At 50.1% G+C, this 23803-nt stretch overlaps 2 protein-coding genes across 5 annotated transcripts in view; both read right to left on the bottom strand.

The window, feature by feature from the left end:
• Window positions 1-1166: 1166 nt before the first annotated feature.
• Window positions 1167-15042, bottom strand: CPN1 (carboxypeptidase N subunit 1). Of its 2 annotated transcripts, XM_062001384.1 has the most exons (12): window positions 14482-15042; window positions 14237-14372; window positions 13807-14132; window positions 12373-12478; window positions 9208-9404; window positions 8406-8561; window positions 7734-7916; window positions 6160-6271; window positions 5314-5453; window positions 4931-5030; window positions 3267-3385; window positions 1167-1421 (listed from the first exon to the last, which is right to left on the bottom strand). In XM_062001384.1, the coding sequence occupies exons 3-12, from the start codon at window positions 13807-13809 to the stop codon at window positions 1290-1292; spliced, it is 1248 nt and encodes a 415-aa protein (XP_061857368.1). In that variant the 5' UTR covers window positions 13810-14132; window positions 14237-14372; window positions 14482-15042; the 3' UTR covers window positions 1167-1289. The 2 variants fall into 2 exon arrangements, with proteins under 2 accessions (XP_061857368.1, XP_061857367.1); XM_062001383.1 differs by lacking the exons at window positions 13807-14132; window positions 14237-14372; window positions 14482-15042 and having other exon boundaries at window positions 12373-12772.
• Window positions 15043-19046: 4004 nt separating this feature from the next.
• The window catches only part of ENTPD1 (ectonucleoside triphosphate diphosphohydrolase 1), a 52605-nt gene continuing 47848 nt past the window's right edge, over window positions 19047-23803 (bottom strand). For all 3 annotated transcript variants that reach the window (XM_062001344.1, XM_062001343.1, XM_062001345.1), the window contains exons 6-10: window positions 23522-23758; window positions 22712-22972; window positions 21616-21735; window positions 21281-21418; window positions 19047-21127 (exon numbers count right to left, since the gene is read on the bottom strand). In XM_062001344.1, the coding sequence (XP_061857328.1) occupies window positions 20921-21127; window positions 21281-21418; window positions 21616-21735; window positions 22712-22972; window positions 23522-23758 (963 nt within the window). In that variant the 3' untranslated portion in view covers window positions 19047-20920. The remainder of the gene's footprint in view (window positions 21128-21280; window positions 21419-21615; window positions 21736-22711; window positions 22973-23521; window positions 23759-23803) is intronic.

Below are 23803 nucleotides of genomic sequence, written 5' to 3'. Positions count from 1 at the left end.
GAGATGTTTGCAAAAGAGGAGGAACAAGGGGATGTCTGGGGGGAACTTTTTGGACAGGCTTGAGACACAGAGAGAGACAGTGCAATGGAAGGCTGTATGGAGGAGACTGGAGTCACTGGCCGAGGAATAAGAATTCGCTGGGCCACATGGGTGGGACTGTTTTTCCCCCTGGAGCTATTTATTTTCTATGAAGAGGGCTAGAAAGGTTTTGCCTGCTTAAGATCTTTCTACTAGGGAACTAACCTACCTGTACAGCCTAAACAGCATTTTAAGTAGTAGCGCTGTAGTAGCCAATTTCACTATGGATTGTGTCTCCCTTAACCTGATTATAACTCACATGGCTTGTGCTGTACCTGCATAGCACACTGCTGGCATCAAGCATCCACACTTCCCTCTTACACATTGACAGAACCAAGGTTCAGGGTATTTGTCTCAAAGGAACATGAAATTGCCTGTCTTGCACTCCTGCCCATCTCAAGTTGTTAGACTTCACCTAGCTGCTCGTGTGCTCAGACCAACAGTTTGTATGTTGGCTAGAGCAGACCCTCAGGGAGCCATCTGGTTTGGGTCTGAAGACATAAGGAGACAGGATAATCCTTGGATTTTGTCAGCATGTATCGTTTCAGCCTGACTACAATTAATCCAACCCAGCTACTATAAAGTCCCATCTGCACATCAAGATAGAGGTGACATCAGCCAGGAGATGACCTCGGAGTGCCACCTCCCAGGGCTGCATTCCCACTTGTGTTCCTAACCAGCAATAGCTGTGCTATGTGCAGGACAAACTGTTTTCAGAACTGGTCACATCACTGACTGCTTTAAAAATGACCTCCCCTTAACTTCAGAGTCCACAGACAGCAAATGTCCTTACCTGAGGGAGAAGCGTGGCACTTGCACCCAGAGGACTAGTGCCAGGATTCATGAGCACAGCTTGTGAGTGCAGCAAAGACCAGGAGCCTCGATTCTCCCTGGTATGCACTAGTGTCTGGGCATCTGACATGGGCTGTAACAACTGAGTCCAGGAGTAAAGGAAGTGGAGCTCTCTGAGATGGAGCGAGTGCAGGAGAAGAGCTCAGCAACTACAGATACACTGCCTGGAGAACTGCAACCTAAGCACATTTTCTTGTGAATGACTTCATAGTTTGCTCAGAGATTAAATACTTCCTTGTTTAATAACCTAATAATCTGGGTTAGTGTCATGCTGGACTGTTGGAAAGTTCACTGGCTGGAGTCATCAGCTGGGCCTTGTATAAACGGCTTCCCCCAGCACTTAGTCAAGTGAGCTGCCCTCATCTTTGGGTCCCCTGGCGAGTGGCTCTTGGCACTACCTTCTTCTGAAGGGCTTTGTTGTTTGTGCGTGTACCCGAGGCTTTACGCTCTGGAGGCTTCCTCACCACATCTTGTTTGAGCTGGAAATGCACCTGGAGAAAGAACAAAAGTAGCCATGTAACAGTGTGAGTGTGCTTTGCTGGCTCAAGGGTCTGCAGGACCTGCTTCTGTTGTGAGCCTTGCCAAGACAAGCAATAAAGGGCCTTGGTCAGTGTTACAATACAGTGGGAAAGTTCCTAAATCACCTGGAAACAGGTTTTTTCTCCTGTACCAACAATAATTTACAATTCTTATGCAGAGAATTGCTCCTGTGGCAATATGATGCCCTAAGATGGTTTGGAAGATGAGCTGTGAAAAGCAAGGGACTGAGCTGTGCTCCTTCATCTTTTCTCATCAGAAAGTAGAGAAATAGCATTGCTTTACATCTCTGTGGATATTTAATACATGGGATGGTTTAAGATAGTCCTTTTTCAACTGCATCTCATTAGCTGAATTCTGCTTAATCAGTCTTTCAGCAACCAGTGCTTCCAGTAGATCCAGGCAAAAAAAACCCAAACCCAAACCAAACCAGGAAAGAAACCACTATCCACTACAGCCATGCAAGCAGGTACAAGAGGGAAAAGGAGACAAGGAGTGTGCAGGGCATAGCATCAAATAAAAGTGGAATGGGGAGGGCATACAGCAAGGTGAAACTGGAATGGGATGTGTGGGCTTCCTGCAGTGAATGGTGGGTATGTGAGGTGCTGCAGGGGCAAAGGGACATGGGGATGAGAATGCTGTTGTGAGAGGAGATCCACAAAAATGAGACCATCGAGGAACAAATCAGTCTTTGACAGTTACACGGTAAAAGGAAAATCTGCTTTCAAAAAGGAAAGCCACAGAGCTGGTTGCTTAACTTAGCAAAACAAAGGCTTGGACTGGGCTTGACAGCTCTCTATAAATACATCATTGAATAAATACCAAGGAAGAAGAGGAGCTATTTAAAGCATAACATTGGCTTAAGAACAAATAGGGATAAACTGACCATAAATAAGTTTAGGACGAAAATTAGAAGGTTCTAATCCTGAGAAAAGGGCAGCACTGGAAGAACTTCAGAGGCTGGGTAGGGTGGGATGAAGAGATTGAGGGTAAGAGAACCACCGCAGTGTATTTACAGAAGAGCCTGACCAGTGTAAATGCAGTGAAGCAGATGATATGCCAGGATGCTGCAGCCGGGGGCTTCTTGCTCAGGAGAGTGCATGTGCAGTCCTGCCACATTCACAAGGCAACAGCAAGGGCAGATCCCTTCTATCACTTCTGTCACTAATGTCACTACCTTGTGTTTTTATAACCAGTTTCTAGTTGTCCAACGTGCCCTCAGAGAGATGCTTTAGGAGCCACACACTGGCGTCAAGGACACTTCATCTCTCAAGGGTGCCTGGCTACTTTTTGTTGGCACCCAGTTCCCATGTCTTGGGTGCCCTTGGCAGAAAGGCAGATCTCAGCCTCTTCCTATGAGTCTGATAACATGCTTGGTCAGATGATGGCAGACTACTGAAACCCATAGAGGCAGGGATAACAGAGACGGTAATGGAGCCTCAGGGAACAGATGCTGCCTCCACGTTGCGTCGTGGAGAGTGGGGAGGATTGAGGGAGAGATAAAAGGAAGCAACTCCAACTAGCCAGGGGCAGAGAAACACAGGAGCTGGCTCAGCAACCCAATGCACCTGTGAGCCCTTGCTAAGGAAGTGAAAGGCACATGGCATTGCATTAGCCCTGCACTCTCTGTGAGCTGTGGGGAGCCACGTGTCTGCCAAAGCAGACAGTCTGTAGCCACTGGCAATGCTCAACAACCCATCTCCTTTCTGTACTGTTCACTAGACATCTCCTGCTGTGTTTCCTTCTCCCTGGGGTGGAGGCATTTTGAGACACCCTCGTGACTATGGAACCAGACTCACCAATGAAGGTGCAGCTGGGCCAACTGTTGTTGTCACCGTCTGGGGCTGATACCCCTCTGCAGAGGCTGTGATAGTGTAAGTGCCAGGCAGCAGCAGCCGGAAATAATCCCCCATATCACCTGGAACACAAGGTGGGAAGAGAAAGCATTGAGGATGCACAGGGAGCAGAGCAAAAGATATTCCAGCAGGTCTTGTCGAGTGTACTTCCTTGAGAATGTGTAACCTTCAAAACCCAGGCAAGTTTTGGCTTTCCTTCCAAATCTGTTGGCTGCTGCAAGGCTGGATTCCCATTAGTACACTGCAAGCGATATCTCATTAGTGCCACGGAGTAGAGGTCAGTTTGCAAGTATATGTCAAATGTAAGGGGATGGAACAGTTGTGCCTGTGCTCACCAGGCTGCAACTCTTAGTGCTCATCAGTCAGAGGACAGCACACCTAAGGACAATCACAGCTCCCGACTCCTTATGCATAATGCAGTCTCTAATTCCTGTCATATCCAATTTTGCCACATTTGAGTTATCAGCAGGGTTTTAATTGCTCATCAGTTAGGCTGCTCCCAGATTCTCTTCGCATAAGGAAGACCCAAGAGCACTTTGACAGACTCTGTACTGGTGTGGTTAGAGACAAGGGATAGCCAATAGTGAGGCAGCAGCAAATTATGGATTACTTTGACAATTTGAGTATATTCCCATCTATGGAACTGGATGGGTACTGCAAATTTGAGTAACTGTTAACAGGCAGCCTGGGTTGTCTGAGGTGAGGCTAATTGTTTTGAGTGAGACACGAGTCAGGGGTTTCCAATGAAAAAGAGGGAGGGTGGCTGGTGGGTCAAAGGGAATAATTTTCTCCCTCTGTTCAGTCTTGGGGTGGCTGTACTTGGATACTGTGTCCAGTCTTGGTGCCCCTAGGACAAGAGAGATGTGGGAGAATCAGACCTCCTGACTCACAAGGAAAGCTTCGGCCCCACAAAGAGGGCTTTTGCAGCCAGCGCCTCTGCAGTTCTGTGATCTCTTGAACACTCCTTATCCCTGTTATGCCAACACATAATAAGTGCCAAATATTAAGAGTGTTACTCAGTCACAGACCTATGACAAGAAGGAGTTCTGATGATTTCATAGTCTGCCCTCTGAAGAGCTATTTTCTGCAGCCAGTCTGTAACGTTTGGTCTGGTTTGTTTATGAAAAGGAACCTAAAATCAGCCAGCAAATGAGAAACCACAACTTGGATAAACTAAAGTGGCACTTCATTCTCAGCCTAAATTTGACAGGCTTGAACTTTCAGTCTTTCATCTTGTTCTGCAATCGTGTCCTCTGCTATCTATTTCAGCTCTGTGTAGATACTTAGATGCTTGAGTAGATTATTCCCTCAATCTTCTTTTTGGTTATATACAAATGTATTTTCTCCTTGCTCTCAGGTAAAATAGGAACTGACTTTCCAAAGTCCCTTACAATAAGTAGTAACTGCATTTGAGTTCTCACCTCTTTCTTTCCTAAGTCCTCCCTGGTCCAGGATGCACTGGCACATTTCTCACAGTTGTGTTTTTAGGGAGCAAACAATGCTGGCCACATGTATTACAGCCTCTCCTGCTCACCTTCTCCCACATGCCCAGATGGCCTCTGAGAAGGCTCCAAAAGGGACAGCATACAAGGGGACTGACAACCCACCAGAGGTGACGTCATGGCTGATTCCCTGGACAGAGATCACTGCTCCTGCGATGCCATTGTTGTTCTCGTCTGACACCATCCCTTTGATGCCCTGGTGAACCTGCGTGGAGGGAGACAGACTGCTGGGTCAAGGACCTCCCTTTGCTCAAGAAGGTATTGCTGAGCACTGGAGGAGGGCAGAGCTCTGGAGACAAGTCCAGTTTTCCCTTGGCTCTCCTGGTTCTCCCCAGCAGACCCAATCTAGGCCCCCTAAAGGCCACCAACTGGAGCACCTACCGAGCTTCATGACCACCTCCCTTCTACTCCTAGTGCCTACTGGTCCTCTGCCATCAGAGCCCATGGCGGCTTGGAGAAGGGTGTAGGTCTCAGGACTGCCCTCTTACCTCTTCCATGAAAGCAACAAGGGCCTCCCGGTTGGCCATCCACTGCCGCTCCAGGTCCTCCTCGGGGGGAAACTTATTGCAGCTCAGCTCCAGTGTGATTTCAAAGCAGTTGGTGTAGAGGTAATTGAAGTCCTGCATGCCTGTAAGAGAAGAGCTGGCAGCTAGGGGAATGCAAGACTTCTTCCCTCTCCACTCCCATGTCCCAGGCACACTGGTCCCTGTGTATCTTCTACCAAAGTCACTTTGCTCTGTAGGTGCAACCTCCTCCCCCCATGACAGTGTGACTAGAGCTTTCTCCCCAACATGCAGCCCACTGCCTCATGGCTGCCTGACTCTTTCACCCAGATCAATCACCACTCTGCCTTCAGAAGCTTAGGGTGATCTGGGTACTGCAGGGGCTGTATATCTCTTTCCAGTCCCTCTTCAATCTTTTTTTTTAGCCAGAGTTGCTGGTTTTCAGTTTCTTCATTGTATCTTTTTTAACCAGATTTTTCAGGAGCCAGCAGCTACAAGAAATGTCTTTTGGTCACAGTCTTGGGTCTCCATAGAGTAACACCACAGCATTTTCAAATACACTAACAGACTAATGCTTCCTTTGTCCATCAGCACACAGCAGGTCTCTGCAGAGCTTGACCATTTCTGTGGCTCTTTCACAAGTCCTTCCAGTTCTCCCAAGCCACTTCCTGGTCTGAGATGCAGACATCAGAACGGTGTCTAGGAATGGGCACAACGGTATTGCCACAGCCCTTCCCCAATCCATCCTATCCTGAGGTTTTTGTTTATCCCTTCACTTCTCTTCAGCTCAGCACCTTGCTGTGGGTAGTGGCTCACCTGCACAGCCCTTACCTTTGCTGAGCGAGTACCAGGAAGCCCCATTCGTGATGCCATCGGCAAAGTAGTCCCCACAGTTCCAGCCACGGTGCATCCAGCCATGGGCATATGAGTAGGTCTTGGCCAGCTACAGAAAAAGAGCAGAAGTGATCACTGTTCCAGCACCAAGAGGCTGCAGACCTGGCCCAGCTCTGGCCAAAACATCCTCCCTCCTGCACAGGCTTTGCTGGGGAGTGAGGGAAGGAAGTCAGACAGGAGACAGCTCCTGGATTTTACTGCAGTGAAATGCAACATGAGGTGGCCAGGACCTCTATGAAATGTAGGCAGATGAAGGCGGAGGAGGAAGAGTAAAAATCTGGCAAGCTGGAGGCTTTGCTGATGGTACAGGCAGCTTCTGCCTAGCTCCTGCTGTGACAAGGGGGTGTGGAGGGCGCTGGGCCCACACAGGGGCACCCAGCCCCAGTGGTGCTGGCCCCCACACAGTAAGTGGCACTAATGCAGAGAAGATACATGAGGAAAACCAACCTGTACCAGTCTTGATGCAAATACTATATATATCAGAGCAATTTGGATTAGAAAAGAGTTTGGGCAACTTCTGGTTCTAGCAACCACTTGTTTATTGCCCTTATTAAGATAAGTGCTTATTTTTAGACATGAAGGCAGGGCTAAAACTGGGGCACTGCATCCAAAGCCTGTCCTCTGCATAAGACACAGTGTCAGAGAAACTCGTGTTTGCATTTTCAAATGCAAACTCCATACCTTTGTATTATGGCTCAGATGCTGGCATAATCTTGTTCTGTCAGCAGGAAAACAGTTACTTCACTACATTTCTGACTTCTGAGGCTATGTGGGTATCATCAGCCTACGCCCCAGATTGCAGCCTCTCTACATCTGGGTCCGAGCACAGCCTTGATCCCAGCAGGTCCTGCCAAGCCCCTGCACAGCTTCTGCTTTCAGAGAAGGCTGAACTCCAGCTCAGACTTATTTTTCTCATTAACTGTTCTAACTCAGACTTGCTTTTTCTGTGCTGGGCATTTCCTAATGGCAGCAGTCACTGAAGGCACTGTTTTCTGGGACATTTTAACAATGGAGAGAAACCACAGGCTGCAGCAAGCACTAGCAGGATCAGCAGCACAGACTAATACATTCCCTGACGTCTGCTTATGCTCCTGGTGCTCTGTTTGAGTATATCTTTTTCTTCACCATCCCCAAGCCCTAGCTGAGCACCTGCCTCCCTTATGCTCCTCTCAGCTGACACTCAGACAGACGCTGACACCTCTCTAGGAAAAAAGTCGATAGACATGCTACAATGGTGCAGCAAAGCAGGGCTGTACTGAAGACGCTGGTGGTAGATGAGGAAGAGGCTGCTGAGGGTTAAGACTGGCCTAGCCATGTGGTGGGACCAGCTCACAGTGGGACTGTCCTGACCTGGCTGGTAGAAATGCCATAGTTTGCTAGCAGTTATTTCCAACACGTTTCTTGACTCAGCTACTGCGTTGAGGCAGTGACCTGAGACTCTCAGCCAGCTCTCATGCACTGCACCTTGCAAGAGCTGAGGGAAAGCCCTTGCCTGCCAGGACCACACTCACCTTCTGAAACAACTTGTCATCAGGGGTAGGTGTGTTGACTGTGCGCCGGTGGCTCCTGAACCGCTGGTCCTGAGACTTGTCGTAGGGGTAATTTGCCACTACCGCTCCACCGTGCAGATTGGCTGAGAGCACAAAGTTGTAGCTGCTGATCCACTGGATCACAGACAACGTCTCTGGCTCTACCTGTAAGGAGAAGAGGGATGGGGACAGGGGAAAGAGCTCAGCCACCTCTGGGCCAGCAGCTGCCCCACACTGCACTGCAGCGTCATTGGCCACATCAGACCCTGCCCCACCGCATGATTCCTTCAGCTCTTCCAGCTTCCTCCATTCTCTGCCACCTGCTCTGATGGGCAGCGCAGGCTCCTCTCATGCCTACACTGCTACAGTTCTCTCAGTTCTCTCAGCATAGCACCAAAATCTGAGGCATAGGCATTAGCCATTGTCCTCTCTGCCCTTTGCATTGCAACCTTCTCCCCAAGCTGGCTGTGGTACCAGCCTCTCCTCTGGAAGAGCTGCAAACTATGACACGGGACCAGATTACATAATTTCTCTGCACACAGAAGGAATGGACAAGGAGACAAGCACTGTGCAAGTTGAAGTACACTGTATTCACTTGCGTGCTGAACCACTCTAAGAGGATACTGTGGCCCTCACAGCATCCCAGACTGGTACCTGGCTTTTCCAGTTGTCGGGCAGTGGGATGTGGTGATTTGGCCCACTGATTTCCCCGTTGTAGTACATGAATGTGTTGAGGTCAGGGAAGTTGCGGTTCAAGTCCACTCCATTGGCATTGTTCCTCCCTGTCAAATATCCATTGCTGTCCGGGCCCTGTGGGGCAAAGGTGCATCACAGGGCTGAGAACAGGGTGAGCAGAAACAGGTGGCAGGGTGGCAGGAACCGGTTGCTGTAACGGTGTTTGAGTGCCTTTGAGTCACAGCACACATGTTATTGCTGGCAGGAGAATAAAGAGTATTGGTACTGACAGGGAAAGTCAATAACAATATCACAGGGTGACAGAGTAAGGCATGAGACAAATAAACAATTTGCCTCAACTGAAAGAGCAGTGAATACAGTATCTCCCCAAGGTCTAGTGAGGACTGGGTGAGGTTTTGGGGGGAACTACAGAGCTTCTGCCCCACCCCATCCCTTATGTCCTTCTCTGTTCATGACAGTGGCATTCAGCTGCCATTTCCTCAGCATGGAGCAGGGAATTTGCAGTGATCCTCCAGTGACAAATAACTCTTGGGGAGGGTAAGACAGGTCCACCACGACCTGCTAGGGCCACCTGTGGCAGGACACACAGCATGAACCCTTGGCATGGGAGGTGAGAAGCCACCAGTTGACGGGGACAAATTTGACAAGGCATGAAGAGGAAGGATGCCCCCTCCCCGTAGCCATGGTGAAGAGGATCCCACAGGGATTTGAAGAGCTTCCTGCCCCTACCCAGCTGAAGAAGGCTATTGCTGCCTGGTACCTGCTTGGCAGCCACTTCGTACCCGTCGGGGTTCATGGAGGGCATAATGTGGATGCGCGTGTCATGGATGAGGCGGCTGATCCGCTCGTTGCCCCGGCGGTACTCCTCACACAGGAACTCAGAGAGCTGCAGCAGCAGTTCACGGCCCAGTACCTCATTCCCATGCATGTTCCCCACATACTTGAACTCCGGCTCCACTGGAGAGAGCAAGAAAGTGACACCATCAGCCAGGGCTGTGATGAGGGGTGAGCCAATTCCTACTGCAGGGATCCTGAGCAAGCCCAAGTGACCCCCACAAATGGTGTGACATGGCCCTTTCCCTTGGAAAATGCAAACCTCAGCGAGGAACAGTGGCATGGTTCTCATATGGGCTCCCCTCCATTTTACCACAGCATCCTTGGGAGCAGTTCAGACTCTCCTCCAGGTTGCTGCTCACCTCTGGAGCACATAAGAAGATGCATTTGCGGCTGGTCTGGGGAGAAGCAGCACAGGTGCATTTGTGGGCTGGGGAGAGGCAGTACAGGGGATCAGGGAGCACTGGCAGAGTTGCTGCAGCCCCAAGCCCTGGGCTTGCTGGGGCCTCCCAGCTCCATGGTGGTGGCAATGGAGGAGACAGGCTGTTTCTACCATCTCTGCTCTTTGCGGTTTGCTCTCAGTGCCTCTCACCACTGTTGTACATTCTTGGCTCTGGATACTTAAAGGAGCTTTTCATTACTCCAAAGGATAAAATCAATCCCTGGCTTGGGGTGAACCATGCTCTTTCACTAGAAGGGTACCGTCATCTTTGGCTGCTGCCGTCACCCTGACTCGCACGCTAGTGGGAGGCAGCATCTATTTCCTTTCTCCTCTCCCTTTACCTGCCTCCAAGGAAGGGGTTTAGAGGCTTCCTCATCCTCAAGGGGCAAGGACAAGAGCCTGGAGAAACTCTCAGCAACTGAGTTCAACATAGATCAAACTGTCTCTCTGGTAGCTCCAGCATGAGCAAAAAGGTCTCTTGCCACTGACTTTTCTCAAATAAGGTCCCAGAATACAGACTTGGAGACCACAGGCAGAAGTGCCTGGAGCAGGACTCACTGATTTGCTAAAGGAGAGGCAGCACATGCGAGGGGTGGGTTATGCTTTGCCAGAGGGTCTTTTAAGGAAGTTTTGTGGGAAAATAAAATAACCCATTGCATGTTGGAGTCGGCACTCATAGTATGAGAGACACCAGGGGAATTCAGTTAAAAAGAGAGCCTGACTTTCACATGAAAGGGCCAGGGAAAAATAAAGCGTTGTTACACATGTTGGCTTGCTAGAGCTTGAGACTCCCATTGCCACCAGCAGCGGCCACCAGCAGTGACCACAATTGCAGTGGCTGCATGCAGTCTTGCTGTCACATACTGTTCCCATCACAATTCCTGGGGCAAAAGGCACCACAGCCCCACGTTGGGCATCTGCTGCTTCCAAAGTCCTCTGTGCCTTTGTGGCGTGGGGAGGAGACACTGCATCCAGACATGCTGAAGACAGAGTCTACAAAAAAATTCTAACTTTGGCAAAAGATTTTGCTTTTCCATTCCTTTTGATCACTGTACCTCGGTGGAGGACACCACAGGTGGGAAACATGTTTGGACATGGTTAGATTTCAGGAACATGAGAATTGATTTAATTAGTTAAACCAATTATAAAAACTATACAAATATCCCGGGCATGTGTGCAGCCTTCATTTAAAAAAAGTAAAGTCTCAGCAGGGATTCTCCTTCTCTGCTGTGTTTAAGTCTGCAGCAGGACTTGTCAGGACCTTTTCAATATGCAGACCTCTAAACACAATCCACATGGCCACACAAGCCCTGATAACTGCACATAAGCCTCTAGGCTTACTTTTTCCAGTTACTTTCCAAGGCCTTCAAGGGAATCCAGAGTTTTCTGAAGTCCTTGTGGTTGAAAGTGCCAGCCTGAGGTGGCCCAGGCTACAACCAGGGCCACGGGTCCATGCTACCCACCTGGGGCAGGGGAGATCTTGGTCACCTCCTACAGCCCTTCCAGATGCTCTCCTGTGGTTCTGCAAATCTAAAACCCAGTGCCGTGTTGCTAGTGCCCTTTGCTCACTCCTTGCTTTGAATCAGCCCCTGACATGCTGTGCAGGTGCCTGAGGTGTCCTGAGTGCCATGCAAGTTTCCCTGTACGGAACAGGGCTAGTGTGGAGGTGGTCAGACTGGGAAGCCTCCTATCCCACCTCCTGACATCCCCAAAGGCTATACTTTGGGCTGCAGGAGGTAAGCAGCATACTCCTCATGCAACATGTCTGTGGGCAAGCTGCTGCCAGGCATGGGGTGCTGTGGGGGCCCGGTTCGCTGAGGGGGGCACAGGTCCTGCTCACCCCTGCAGTGCTGCCAGCAGTTTTCCATGTGGCTAGGTTGCCTGGACTCATGAGTCCCTGCCTTTAACCACATCAGAGCCCTGTTCTCATCTGTGGCCCAGAGGCACAAGGCAGCCAGGCAAGGGAGCCCTGTGAACACAGTCAGCAGCCCGGGGAGCAGGCTGGCCCCCTCAGCCCCTTAGGAGCATCTGGCTGCCAGCAAGGTCTGGCTCCATCGCAGCTCTGTGCAGCAGATCCAGGGGCCACTGCTGCCAAGACTCTGCAGGGCCACGTGGCAGCAGGTTGAAATCCCCAAGCCCAGCCTGTCAGAGGTGCTGCACAGCCCGCGGAGCCGCAGGGCTGTGGGAGCCCAGCGCCCACTCTGCTCCCAGTTTAGAGGTTTGGAGGAGGAATGCAGAACTCTTCCCTCTTGCCACTGTCTGGCAGAAAAGGGTGAAGGGTGAGTGCTGCCTCTCCCTGCCTGCGCAAAGCTGTTTTGGGAGGGAGAAGGTGGCAGGGCAGGTGGGGTACTGGGGTGGACCTGCCTGGCTTTTCACATTAACTTGCACTGAAAAATCAAGAGCTCTGACCAAAGTACGTGCCCGGGCCAGGCTGCGGCTCAGGCTAGCAGGGTGCTCGCATGCAGGCCTTGTGGGCACGGCCCTGGGGTCTCTGCCCCAACCGCCACTGGCTGACAGCCGGGCACTGCTGGGGTCCTGCCTGGAAGGGAGGCACCGCCTGCCCCGTGCCCAGCCGTGCCGCGTGGCAGCAAGAGTGGCCACGAAGCCCAGCCTCTTCGAACCATCTGCCCCGTCGTGTCCCCTACTTACGGGCCTCGTGGATGCCCGGGTAGTCGCTGAACTCCAGCACGTATAGGTGTCGGCCCTCGACGCTGCGGCCGATGCTGTAGATGCGGGTGACGTAGGGACACTGGCTCTGGACGCGGAACAAGGCCTGCACCATCTCCTCGTAGCGATGGTGTAGAAAGCTGAGGGCGGCCGCCCCCTCGAGCAGGAGCACGGCTGCCACCAGGGCCCGCAGCCACCCGGCCATCCTCCCGCGCCGCCGGGCGCCCAGGTCAGCTCCGAGCCCCCGGCTCCCTCCCAGCCGGCAGCTTAAAGTGCAAACTCCAACCAGCTCTTTCCAGTTTCCGAGTGCCAGCCCCCTACACCTGCGGGCGGGGGGCGACGGGAGCGGAGCGGGGCGCGCCGGGGCCCCGCGGCGCAGGAATGCTCCCCCCGCCCGCCCGCCGCCGCCAGCCTGCTCTCCGCCGTCGAAGAAGTATCTCCCCCCCTCGCCCCGCTCCAGCTCACTTATTAACTGGACAGTAAACAGGCCCCCGCAGCCACTGCCTGTCACTGCAGAAGAAGCGCAGGGCTGGAAAACTGGCTGCGGAGGGCGTCGGGGCTGCCAAGCACACGGCGAGCGGCGGGGCGGGGGAGAGGAGAGGGGGGCGGCGGGCGGAGGGGGATGCCCGTCGCCAAGCCCTTCCGCGGGACACGAGCCGAGCGGGGTGGGGATGGCGCCGGGTCAGCCCCGGTCCCGCACGGCTCCCGGAGCCCGTGCCCGGCCTCTGCCTGCCCGGGGTGGGCAGCTCCCGCCGCTCCCCCCACCCCGGGCCCGGCCGCCAGCTCGCAGCCCCGCCTGCTCTCCTGCCCCATCTCCCGGGGAAGCAGAGGGAGACATCGCCGCAGGTTCTGTGGGTCAGCCGGCCCCTCTGCCCCGGGCCCTGCTCACCTGTCAGTCCCGTTGCTCTCGGGGAAAGCAGGGGCAGGGGCCGCATCGCCCGACCCACAGCCTGAAGCGCCGACCTAGCACGTTGCAGAGGGAGGACGGGGCAAAGTGGGGTCCTATGTGGGAGTTATCTACTGAGCAAGTAACAGTAAGGAGAGCTCTGCTCTGCACTGGGAGTGGGTGTGATAATAAGCTCCAACTGCCACTGAGCTGCAGAAGAGAGCTCAACAAAGGCAGATGAAGATGCCCTGCTGTCTGTTAATTGAGAGAAGCAGACCGTTTCTGGACTTGGGGGAAGCTGGTTCCTCTCTGTCCCTCTGCCACACACACCCTTGCTCTGGTGGGCAGCAGCCGTCTGAGGGTCCTTGTGCTCTGCCCATGGCCTGGCACAGCTGTGAGAGGCGGCGCTGCTTTGCAGCCTTACCCCATGGGACTCAAACTTCGGCAGCTTAACAGCTCTGACAGAGGTCGTTATTAGGACATCCCTGACACAGATCCCAAATGTCAGCACAAACAGCTGAAAGATTTACCATCGCAACTGGACAAGCCAGGAGAAAGGCTGCCTTTGGTAACACGAGAATGCTGTGCTGCTCTGCTCAGGACACGCTGAAATGGAGCTCTTCTTCCCTGCCATTAGCCATGACTTCTCAGGATACTCAGTGCCATGCCTGAGTATTGGCCTTCCCTCTGACCTTGAAGTGGCTCCATGCTGCATTGCTCTATAACGCCTGTGACAACGCCTCAGCTGCCTCTTTCTCCAGCAAAGCATCGTCCACCAGTGCTGTCTGGTACCACTGCTTTCCAACCTGTCCTCCATATCTTCTTGGGCTGCCAACTACCTTTCTGCTTCAGTTTCCTGGGAACAGCAGTAGTAAAAACAGAGTTGCTGTTTATAACCTCTAATGCAAACAATGCAGGCTGATGGGCGAAGCACAGTTTGCCTGCTCCTGCTTGACTTACTTGGACTTGGGGTTTGAGTTCAGCTTCCATCTTTCTTCTACCCCAGCCACACCATAGTGGTCCTTTTTCTTCTTGTGCCTGTGCCTTTCTTGGCCTTCTACCACATCTGCACAGTGCCCTCCTCCCAATTATGGCCCTTTAAAAAAATGTAGAAGTCCAGTTTTTTACAAGCATCTTTTGACGACATGACCAGAAAAAGAAAGAATATCATACATATATAAATATAGCAGTAAACATATTAATACCTTTTCGCAGTTGAGCTCCATCTCACCACATCCCTACTTCTCAGTCAGTCTTGAAGTAACACACTCTCAGGAGCGGGAATGGCACTGCATCCATCTTTAATCAGGTAACAAGAAACAGTCCTGGAGGTTCCAGCTTCTCCCAGCTCTTGCAGGAAAAGTAGCTGAGGCTGTGGTGAGCATGAGTATGGCAAACATGGGTATGGCAGGACAGCTCTTATCTCTACAACAAACCATGTCTGGTGGCATTTTGCAGAGCTGGCAGCCCATGCAGCGTTGGGAAGTGCCCTCACCTTCTTCACATCATTGCTCCCAGGGCTGCTGGGTTCCCATGGAGTTGCTCTCTCCCAGCTTTCACTAACCAAGGCAGTGTGAAACAGATGGGCAGGTTTCCAGTGCTAGCCAGTGTTACTTGGCAGCAAAAGAGTGCTAAGCAGGGCTATAGTAAAATAGCACAAACCCCATGTTTGGTCTGTCTCCCCCTTCCCCTTTCCCTTCCCAGGCTGTTTTCTGTAGCTTGGGACAGCAGTGGCAGAATTGGAGATGCAGTGCTGCCAAGGGATACATGAGAAAAGCTCTCACTTCCCTATGGACACAAGCAATGCTGATGTGAGAAACAACAGAAAAAAAAAATCTCTCAGAAATGCCAGACTTTTAGATCCTAAAAAGGAGTCATGAGCAAAATCTGGGGTGGGTGAAGAACGCATTTCACACACTACTGGGTCTGGAGAATTAGTCAGCATTACCCGTAGCATAAGGATGGAGGCAGCCTCTTCAAGCAGTGGGTTTAAATCAAACAAAAGGAAATCGTTCTTGCACACAATGCACAATGAAATTACCTTGTCAAAGCTGAAAATTAAAAGAGTGCACAAGAGGATAGGGTGAATTAATAAAGAACTGGGGCACCAACAGCTGTTAATTATGGAAATCCAGAGGCAATCACTTGATTGCAAATTTCCTACAGTCCTGATTGCAAGAAGCAGAGGATCATGCTTTTCCCCTAAATGTCCATTTAAATCAACACCCATCACGCAGCTGGAGACAAATGCCAATGTGCTGCCTATCTCATCTGACCTAGCATGGCTCTTATTACATTGTAGGAAAACAATATGCTATTGAAGCTTCAAGCAAATAATAAGTTTGAACATATGAAAATCCACTGATGAAAGCAGAAACAAACAATATGGGACATTAGCACTTAGAAACAGGGCAGGAAGTAAACACAAACTTAATTTGGAAAATGTGGCTAATACATCTGGGATGGATCTTCCACCCCCCAAGATGTTCAAAGATGGAGAGATCTTGAGGCAGTGGGAGAAAGAGGGTCACAGGCAGCAAGGAGCTGATCTCTCCAGAGCTGGTTTGGGAAAGACTCCACCTGACGTGTTCCTTTTAATTCTGGTCATATTGTTACCAGGGGAAGACTGGAAAATTTGAGGAAAGTTCAAGCTAAGAGCCATAAGAATGAGCAAACTAGGGAGGGTGCATGCTGAAAGAAAAATGATGAACCGTGACAGGCATGTTTACCTTGGCAGAGCTACAGCTGTGGCTGCACACAGAGGCATGCAGCCACACAGCCCCATGAGCCATGGGCACAGCCCCCCGTCCTTCACCTGTTTAGGAGGGGTTGCAGTGCTATGGCATGATGCCAGCGGTGCTGCCTGGGGGAGGGAGAAGCTGCAGCCGTACAGTGTATGTCAGGAGAGAACAAGTTGCGTTGGTGAGGTCAGGGTGAAGCTAAAGCAAGGGAAAATGGGATTTGGGCACTAGCAACCTTCCCGGGAGCTAGGCCGCCCCTGCGAGGTGCCCAGAGCCTGTGAAAGACCACAGTGCCTTTCCCTGCCAGGAGGGGATGCTGCCCATCCATCGGGAACTCCCGCTCCGACCCAGGAGGAAAGCAGGGAACTGCAAGGAAAGGAAGTCTCAGGACTTTTCCATCTTGAGGGCCAAAAGCTCCATTTCACTACTGGCAAGTTCCCATCTTCTGGAAAACAGTGCGAAAGCTTTTCTGGCGTGGGTTCAGAAGTCTTTATTGTGATAAGGATACAGAGATTTCTGCGTGCATCAAAACAGAGATCATCAGGGCTGAGTTGCAAAAAGAAAATGCATGGCCTGGGTGGCAGGAGCTGTTGTCCTCAGCACGTGTCCCCCCACGTCCCTCCTGAGCAGGGTGTTGAGCCCTGTGACACAGCTGGCAGCCCTCCAGAGCCTGCATGTACCCCCTGGCACAGTGCCTGAGAGGAAATAGGATAGAGAAGAAGGGGGCACAGGTCCAGGTGAAAGCTGCGCTTGGAGAAGCGGGGGAGCCCCAGCCAGCACCAACATTGCCAGTCAGCTTCTCACCACAGAGGTGATGGCCCCACTTCTGAGAGCTTTCTCCCAAGAGGAGGCTCCACGCTGCTTTGCTGTAGTCAGAGAAATCTGCTGTAGACGTGCACAGAGGAGAGCTGGCTGTGTCAGGGAGGAGAGTGAAGTGTACTTAGAGCCTGTGCTGAGAACTGGTTGTTTTCTGCAAGAGGTGAGTGTGCTGCAGGCACCCAGACTTTCTCTTCTGACCTCTGAAAATCTATCAAGTTTTGCCTCAAACCTGACACTTGGGTGAGCATGAGCTTGTGGAAGTCACTAGTCTCAGAGAGACCAGGCTGCTCCCACACCCTGTACAGCTATCAAATCCCCTGCAAGGAACTGTCCCAAAAATGGACCATTCAACATTTGAACCCACACCACAGATACTCATCCCACCTTGCTGTAGTACATCTCAGGGATTCCTGTGGCAAAACAGGAGACCAAGGTCTGGAGTCTCAGCAGCCCTGTGGAGCTGATCAGTGAATACATGCTTGCAAGACAAGAACATGTGGTAGTAAAGGATGCTTTAACCCAGAAGAGCAGAACTGTACAGGAGCCAGTGGCTGGAAATTAAAGCCAGAAGCTATCAAATCAGAAATAAGGCACAGATAATTATTATCAGTGAGGCAGATTAACTGCATTAACAAGAGAAATTATACCACATTATTACTGGTATATTTGGAAATTCCCCCCACTATTGTTAATGATCTTCACGTATGTATTGGGAGGCTCTGGAACACACATTTGAAACTGAATACAGCTGAGCCAGATGCAGCGCAGAAACAAATAAATGAATGTTCTTTAAACTTGAACTGTTTGACCAAGGATTTGCAGCATTCTTCATGGATGAAATCCTGAAGTAGTGGGAGAAATGAGAAGGAAAAAAATGCCTTTCTGAGAAGATCCAACTCCCAGCCAGTGATATCCAAAGGCTTCTCCCAGAAAGGATGCCTTCAGTCAAACAGTTCCTGGAACCTCAAGTCACTCCTGCTCAAAAGATTTTTAAATGGCATGACTGGTGTCACCTTAGAAACTCTAGTTCCGGAGAGATTGACTCATAAATGTCATCTAAAAGTTATAAGTAATGTAACAGATTTTGTATTTATCTTAGTCTGGAGCTTTTAGGTTGCACACAAGCTTAACAAATAACAACACTCAAACAAAAAAGAACCCCAAGAAAAAAACAAGAGAAGGAAGGCAGGAGGGAGTAAACAAAGATCCTAGGTGATTACCAGACTCCAGAATCAAGAGCTAAAATATTAACAGTACGGGAACTTACAAAAAAAAGACTAAAAACATCGCTAAAGCTCTTCTTCTAGGTTCTGTATTTGACCTTTTCCTTTGATATAAACCTTTATCAGGGCCTAGAAAAACAGACTGGCACAGGCTTTCTCTCCACATGGAGTTTCTGCATCAGTTTCTGACATGTCCCAACGGATCTCCCAGTTCCAGCATCATGGACACTACTAAGCAGTTGCCAGATTCCTGAGATACCATTCTGCAAGTTTCCAAACTGCTCGTGGGGAGGAAGGATGCACCAGCTCATGTGGGGAGCTTCAAGACACCTGCTCTGCTATGAAAGCTGTATGCAAGGAAGGTGGTAGAGGATGGGGTGTGTTTCAAGTGGGGCTGACAAGGGAGCTAAGCAACTCTGATCACACACTCCTCCCATGTCTCTGCCAGCTGTGACAAAACACCGTTGTTCATCTCTGTGTACCTGTCTTTGCTGAAAACAACAGAAGGAAGACGACAACATCTCAATGTATTTGTGGATAAAACAGAAACTGATCAATGGACAAACAGTAAGGGGAAGTGTCATTTGTGGGTTGATCTGGATCACTTGCTTAGGGGGATATTCTTTGATTAGTACATGTTTCAGTGGAGCCACATGAAAGGCAAAGCTTGTTAAATGGCAGTGGTGTTCAATGTGAGGCAGCAACTGTTCTGGAATGCAATGACTACAAAAAAAACAGCCAAGTTGCAACAGTCCATGTGAACAAGACAGTCCCAAAACTTTATCTTAAATGAGCAGATGTGACCCTGAGATATGCAAATGGGGAACACAAAGTATAGGTTGAAACCAGAGGGTACTTTATACTCACTATTAGTGACTCTACTACCACTCGCTGCTGGAAACTTTGGTGTCCAAATTTCAGAGAGATATGAAAGTTTTCAAAGAAGTCAAGAGCTACAAGTGAGGTCAGCACAGAGCACTTCACAGATTAAAGATCAAGCCATTTAATATAATACAATGACGACTTGCAAGCACCAACAAGGAAAAAGGGATTTTGATAGCAGAGTTGCTCAGTTTTTCTAAATGGGCAGAATGAGATCCAATAGAAGCTGAAGCCAGCTAATTCAGAGCAAGAATAAGTTTTTTCACACAGATTTTTCATAGAATCATAGAATGATGGGGTTGGATGGGACCTTTAGAGATCATCTAGTCCAACTCCCCTGCAGAAGCAGGTCAACCTAGATCAGGTCGCATTTTTGAAGAAGAATGAACTGCCCAAAGATCCTACTATAAGACAGGGTAGATTTTTCCCTTACCTTTAGTTCCTTCAACATGTTATGGCTCCTGCTTCCAGGCATGAAGCAGAAACAACTGGGGGAGGGGGCATTTTCCAGCCTTCACTGTGCAGATGGGACAGGCTGGGAGAGCTTGAAAACCCCAAGCTCTGTGTCTGTGCGCTTGCCTAAAGGAGAAGGCTTTCCTGGGGTTGCACATCCTGATCCCCTCCATGCCTTCAATGGCTTTGCTCAGGGAAACAGGTGAAGGTTTGTTTGCCATGCCTTTCCACTGCTTTCTTTTGGCCTCCAGCACTTACAGGTCATTAGGAGAAGAGATTTCCAAGATTTTGTGGGAGGTAGACAGGCACCAGTGGTTTCCAAGCGGTTTTATAAAAATTGATTGCTGACTTACCTCTCTTACTTTTTTGGACCAAGGAATGAAAAAGGGAAGAAAGCGATTCATAAACCTGATTGGTGGCATTGCCCTGGTTGTGTGCTAGATGATCTGCAGTATGTGTACTCACAAGCCCTGGGTCCTGTGGTCATGGGACAAGCCTAAGCCATGAGGGAAGGGAATGCAAATTGTGATTTTGCTGGTGGAAAGGGTGGTTCAATCTGTGCTTGCTCCTTCTGATTATCTGCTGTTAGCTGTCTATTTCTAGAGGAACATGACCTAATACTTTCCCTAGATCAGAGGGCTGCTGTATCATCAGCACAGTGACAATGGATTGCTTTAGTGGGTTTACACCTGTAGGAACGCCGATCACATCAGATTCCCTGTGGGCATAAGCACTCGCTACTGGTCAAGGGTCCTTGGCTAGTATGAGCTGTTCCTACAAAAATCAGCAATGCCTGGCTGGGAACTCATGTCTTGATGTACCCTAGGGACATGGGAATGGCTCAGTGTAACAGTGAGCCAGCTTTGGTCCAGCAACAACATCAGGAAGACGTGGGAAAGAGGCTTCTTGCCACCCTTGCCCATCTAAGGGCTGAGGTCCACCAGCACACTCAGTTTCTTCATCCTCATCCCTTGTTTTCCCAGAGAGGCATTTGGGAGGCTGGCCAGCCTTGGGGGGCAGCTGGGTGCAGATGGCAGCCGAGTGCAGGCTCAGGGCACGGGGAGGTGAGCAGAGGTGTGCTGGTGTGGGAACGGCTCTCGGGAACGGCTTCAGTGGAGGAGCAAGATCACTCTGTGTGTGATTGCTCCTAAGAGCTCAGTGGGATGTGTGACCCTGAGATTACCCTTGCAGGAGCACCAGCTCCCAAAGATTGCTGCCACTTTTCTCTTTATAATGCTGTGCACAAGGCAAAACCCAACAAGCAGCAAAGTTTCATTGAATGAAAGTACGACCCATTCAAGGAGGGGACATCCACTTGTCTGTCCTTGGCAGAGAAAGGTGGTGAGCCTGATGGCCCAATGTCTTGTCAGTGCAAGTGAGAGTCAGAAGAAATAAATGCCCTTGTTGTAGACAGTCAGTAGCTTCGGTGAGAGGTGAGAGAGGCTCTGAAGTACAGTCTGCTCTGCCCGGGTCTCCTAGCCCTGAGCAGCCAAGGTGACATGGCCCCTCTCCCCTCAAGGCCCTTTCTAAACAATACCCTTCTGCAGGCACTTGGGCTTGTGGTAGAGAAGCCAGGCAAACAGGAGCACAGAGACCAGCACAAGGGAGCATAGCACCATCAGTCCCACGTAGCTGCCATGGGAAAGAGGTGGCACAGCAGGCTCCTCTGCGGGGATCATGTTGGTCAGGTTCAGCATGTAGCCCAGAGTCCAGCCTGCATCACTGCTGCCAATCTGAAATGGGAGAGGAGCAGAATCAGCACTGGAATGTGTAGGGGCTGCTGTGGCATTGCCAGGACAGTGTCACCCCTGGGGAAAAGGGCTGGACTGTGCAGCAGAGGTTGCAGGTAGCTGCTGCGGTAGACCCCTCTCTGCCACAAAACACACCTTTCCAAGGAAGTGGATCCTTTGCCAGTTCTTTTCAGTGAATTCGTAGCCATTTTCCAGGAGAGAGAGTATGTAGGCTCCAGAGAAGCAATATTCACTCAGGTACTTTTCTTTTATTTGGTGATATGCTGTCTTCACCTAGGGAAGGAGGAAGCCACAAGGCTGCTAAACAGAGCTTCCTACTGCTCCAGCTTGCACCTGAGCATGCACTGCAGGTGCTGAGGGGATCTTTCCCCTCTTGCCTTGGAAGTTACTCCCAAAATTTAACCTACAGAAAAATATCAGCAGGTCTTGCCACTTGTCAGCCCCAGCCCATTGCCACAAGTATTACTCACCTTATGCCAAGGCCGGGCGCAGAAGCTCTCAATGACACTGGTCACTTTGTCCAGGGCAATGGGGCTTTGTTCACTGGTCAGGTTCAAAAAGTTCATCACAAAGTAGAAAGCAGAAAAAGCCTGAAGGAGAAAGAATATTTTAACCTGACTGGGCCTCAGCATGAGCAGGACAGCAGAAATCCCACAAAACAAAATGGTTTCATTTATAATGAAATACAAGAAGCAACATCACACATACAACAGTAGGTATATTTGCAAGACCGATGGCATTTTGAGACACATCTTGCAGAGCTGATGAGAGCTAAGGACCCCAGAGGGAAGGTGGAGGTAAGAGCTTTGGTGAATCCCTCTCCTCTCTTCACTGGTGCCAGTGGCACACAGTGAGAGATGCATGCCATCAGAACAGTGATCCCATTTTGCCAACCGAATGAGATGAGTGAGCAGCCAATACTGCCTCAAACAGCAAAGGTCTGAAAGGACTATACACAGCCCCAGCATATAATCCAGAGTCCAGAAACCCCATCTGTGACCGTGGCCAATAGCTGGTAGGTAGGGGGCAGTTTATGAACAGTGCATGAGTGTATTAACGGTCTTGCAGCTCTAGGACTGATGTTCAGTGTGGTGTCACACATGATATGTTCTGGGCGTGCACTGTCTACCCATCTGTGAAGCAGACAGGTGAACTGACTGGTTTCAGCAGAACTCAAATCAGTTCTGGATGAATTTCAGATGTTGTACCACCATTGACCTCAGGAGGGAAGGTTTGAAGGTGCAGTGTCATTCACAGCCTGCAGTAGGCTCTCCTGCCTGTAGTGCTCAGCATCAGGAGAGACTGCTTGAAAAATGGAATTCACCAGTGGATGGAGCATGCCAAGGAGATGCTTACAGGAGACAGGTTAGAATGGGAACAGTGCAGTACCAGTAGGACAGTATTAACTGAGGTAGCTCTCACACATGCTGTCCTCACAGCAATTGCAGCAGTACTTTTGTAGTTACATGAGCCACATTGTAAATTATTTCCTGTCCCAGACATGGAAAATTACTCTCTGTTTCTGCTCTTCTGATATTGTGTTAGATGAAGAATGTGAAGACTTACCCCAAAATCCCCTTGTAATGGAGGTAGGTATATCCCATTGAAGGAGCAACTGGAGTAAGGACAATTGGTTTTGTTAAAGAGTTCTTGGATGCTTCTTCGGCACTTTTGATAATCCCCCTCTCCCTCTATGTACAGCTGGCTGAAAGGGAACTGTTTTGTCCTGGGTGATATACAAGGGTTTTTGAAGAGGTCACTTATATTTATAGTCCTCTGATACCCCTGGTGAAAGCATGGATCAAGGAGGCTGCTGTTCTCCACGGTCTGAAAGTAAAATCCAAAAGTAAAATCCAAAAGTAAAAGCTGCTACACTTCACTCTAGAGTAACACCCTGAGAAAGAGCTGGAAGGCAAGGTGACCACAAGGCACTTGTCACAGTACATCACACCAAGGCACACACATTGGGTCACAGTGATAAGGAGGGCTGAAGGCATTGGCATTTGTGAGATGTGGGTGCTGTCACAGCCTCCCTATAGGATGCTGAGTTACTTTCAGACACATTCTGTAAAGCTACTGTTGATTTGAGGTTCTCAGAGATGGTGAAACATCACCTCTCCCAGGTACTTCAGTTAAGCAGAGTACTCTTGCTATGCCATGCCCAAGAATCAAGGCACGTCAAATTGGTAGTACTTTTGAAAATGTTGACTTGTCAGCTCTTTGGGCTTCTGCCCAGGCCTTATGGAGGATAATGACATTTCCTAAACCCAGACTAAGGGATGAGACATTTAGCTGAGACACAGCAACTTTTACAGCACTGGTATGTCAAAGCTGGGAGGGTCCAGGATCTCCATCTGTAATTACAGATGTACTTGCCTGTAGGTCTCTGGCCAGTTTCTGTTGCAGAGCCTGGTCCTTCCCATAGCAGAGAAAGCTGTGCGTGTACACTAGGTAAACCTTGCCATAGAGACGGAAGTAGAGCAGGTTCTCTGGGGATTCAGAAGAGAGTTCATTTGGTACAAAGGTGATCTGTGTTGAGGCTCCTCCAAGGTCTAATGCTCCTGATGTCTCACTTATGGATTTCAGAGAATGTAGAAGTTTTGTCCAGCCAGACTTAAAAAAAAAAACAATTAAAAAATCAAAGTGAAACTGATACAT

The sequence above is a fragment of the Colius striatus genome, chromosome 8 (assembly GCF_028858725.1).
Source record: "Colius striatus isolate bColStr4 chromosome 8, bColStr4.1.hap1, whole genome shotgun sequence".
In the NCBI taxonomy this organism is placed as follows: Eukaryota; Metazoa; Chordata; class Aves; order Coliiformes; family Coliidae; genus Colius; species Colius striatus.
The sequence above is the reverse complement of the archived record's forward strand: the minus strand, read 5'-3'. Positions and strand labels throughout refer to the sequence as shown.

Excerpts from the sequence above, each read along its gene's own strand:
- CPN1 (XM_062001383.1), bottom strand. The coding sequence starts at position 12,595 with ATGGCCGGGTGGCTGCGGGCCCTGGTGGCAGCCGTGCTCCTGCTCGAG. Across the intron at positions 7,917-8,405 it reads CCGACAACTGGAAAAGCCAG|GTAGAGCCAGAGACGTTGTC; the intron begins GTACCAGTCTGG and ends TTCTCCTTACAG. Across the intron at positions 5,031-5,313 it reads TTGTTGCTTTCATGGAAGAG|GTTCACCAGGGCATCAAAGG; the intron begins GTAAGAGGGCAG and ends CCCTCCACGCAG.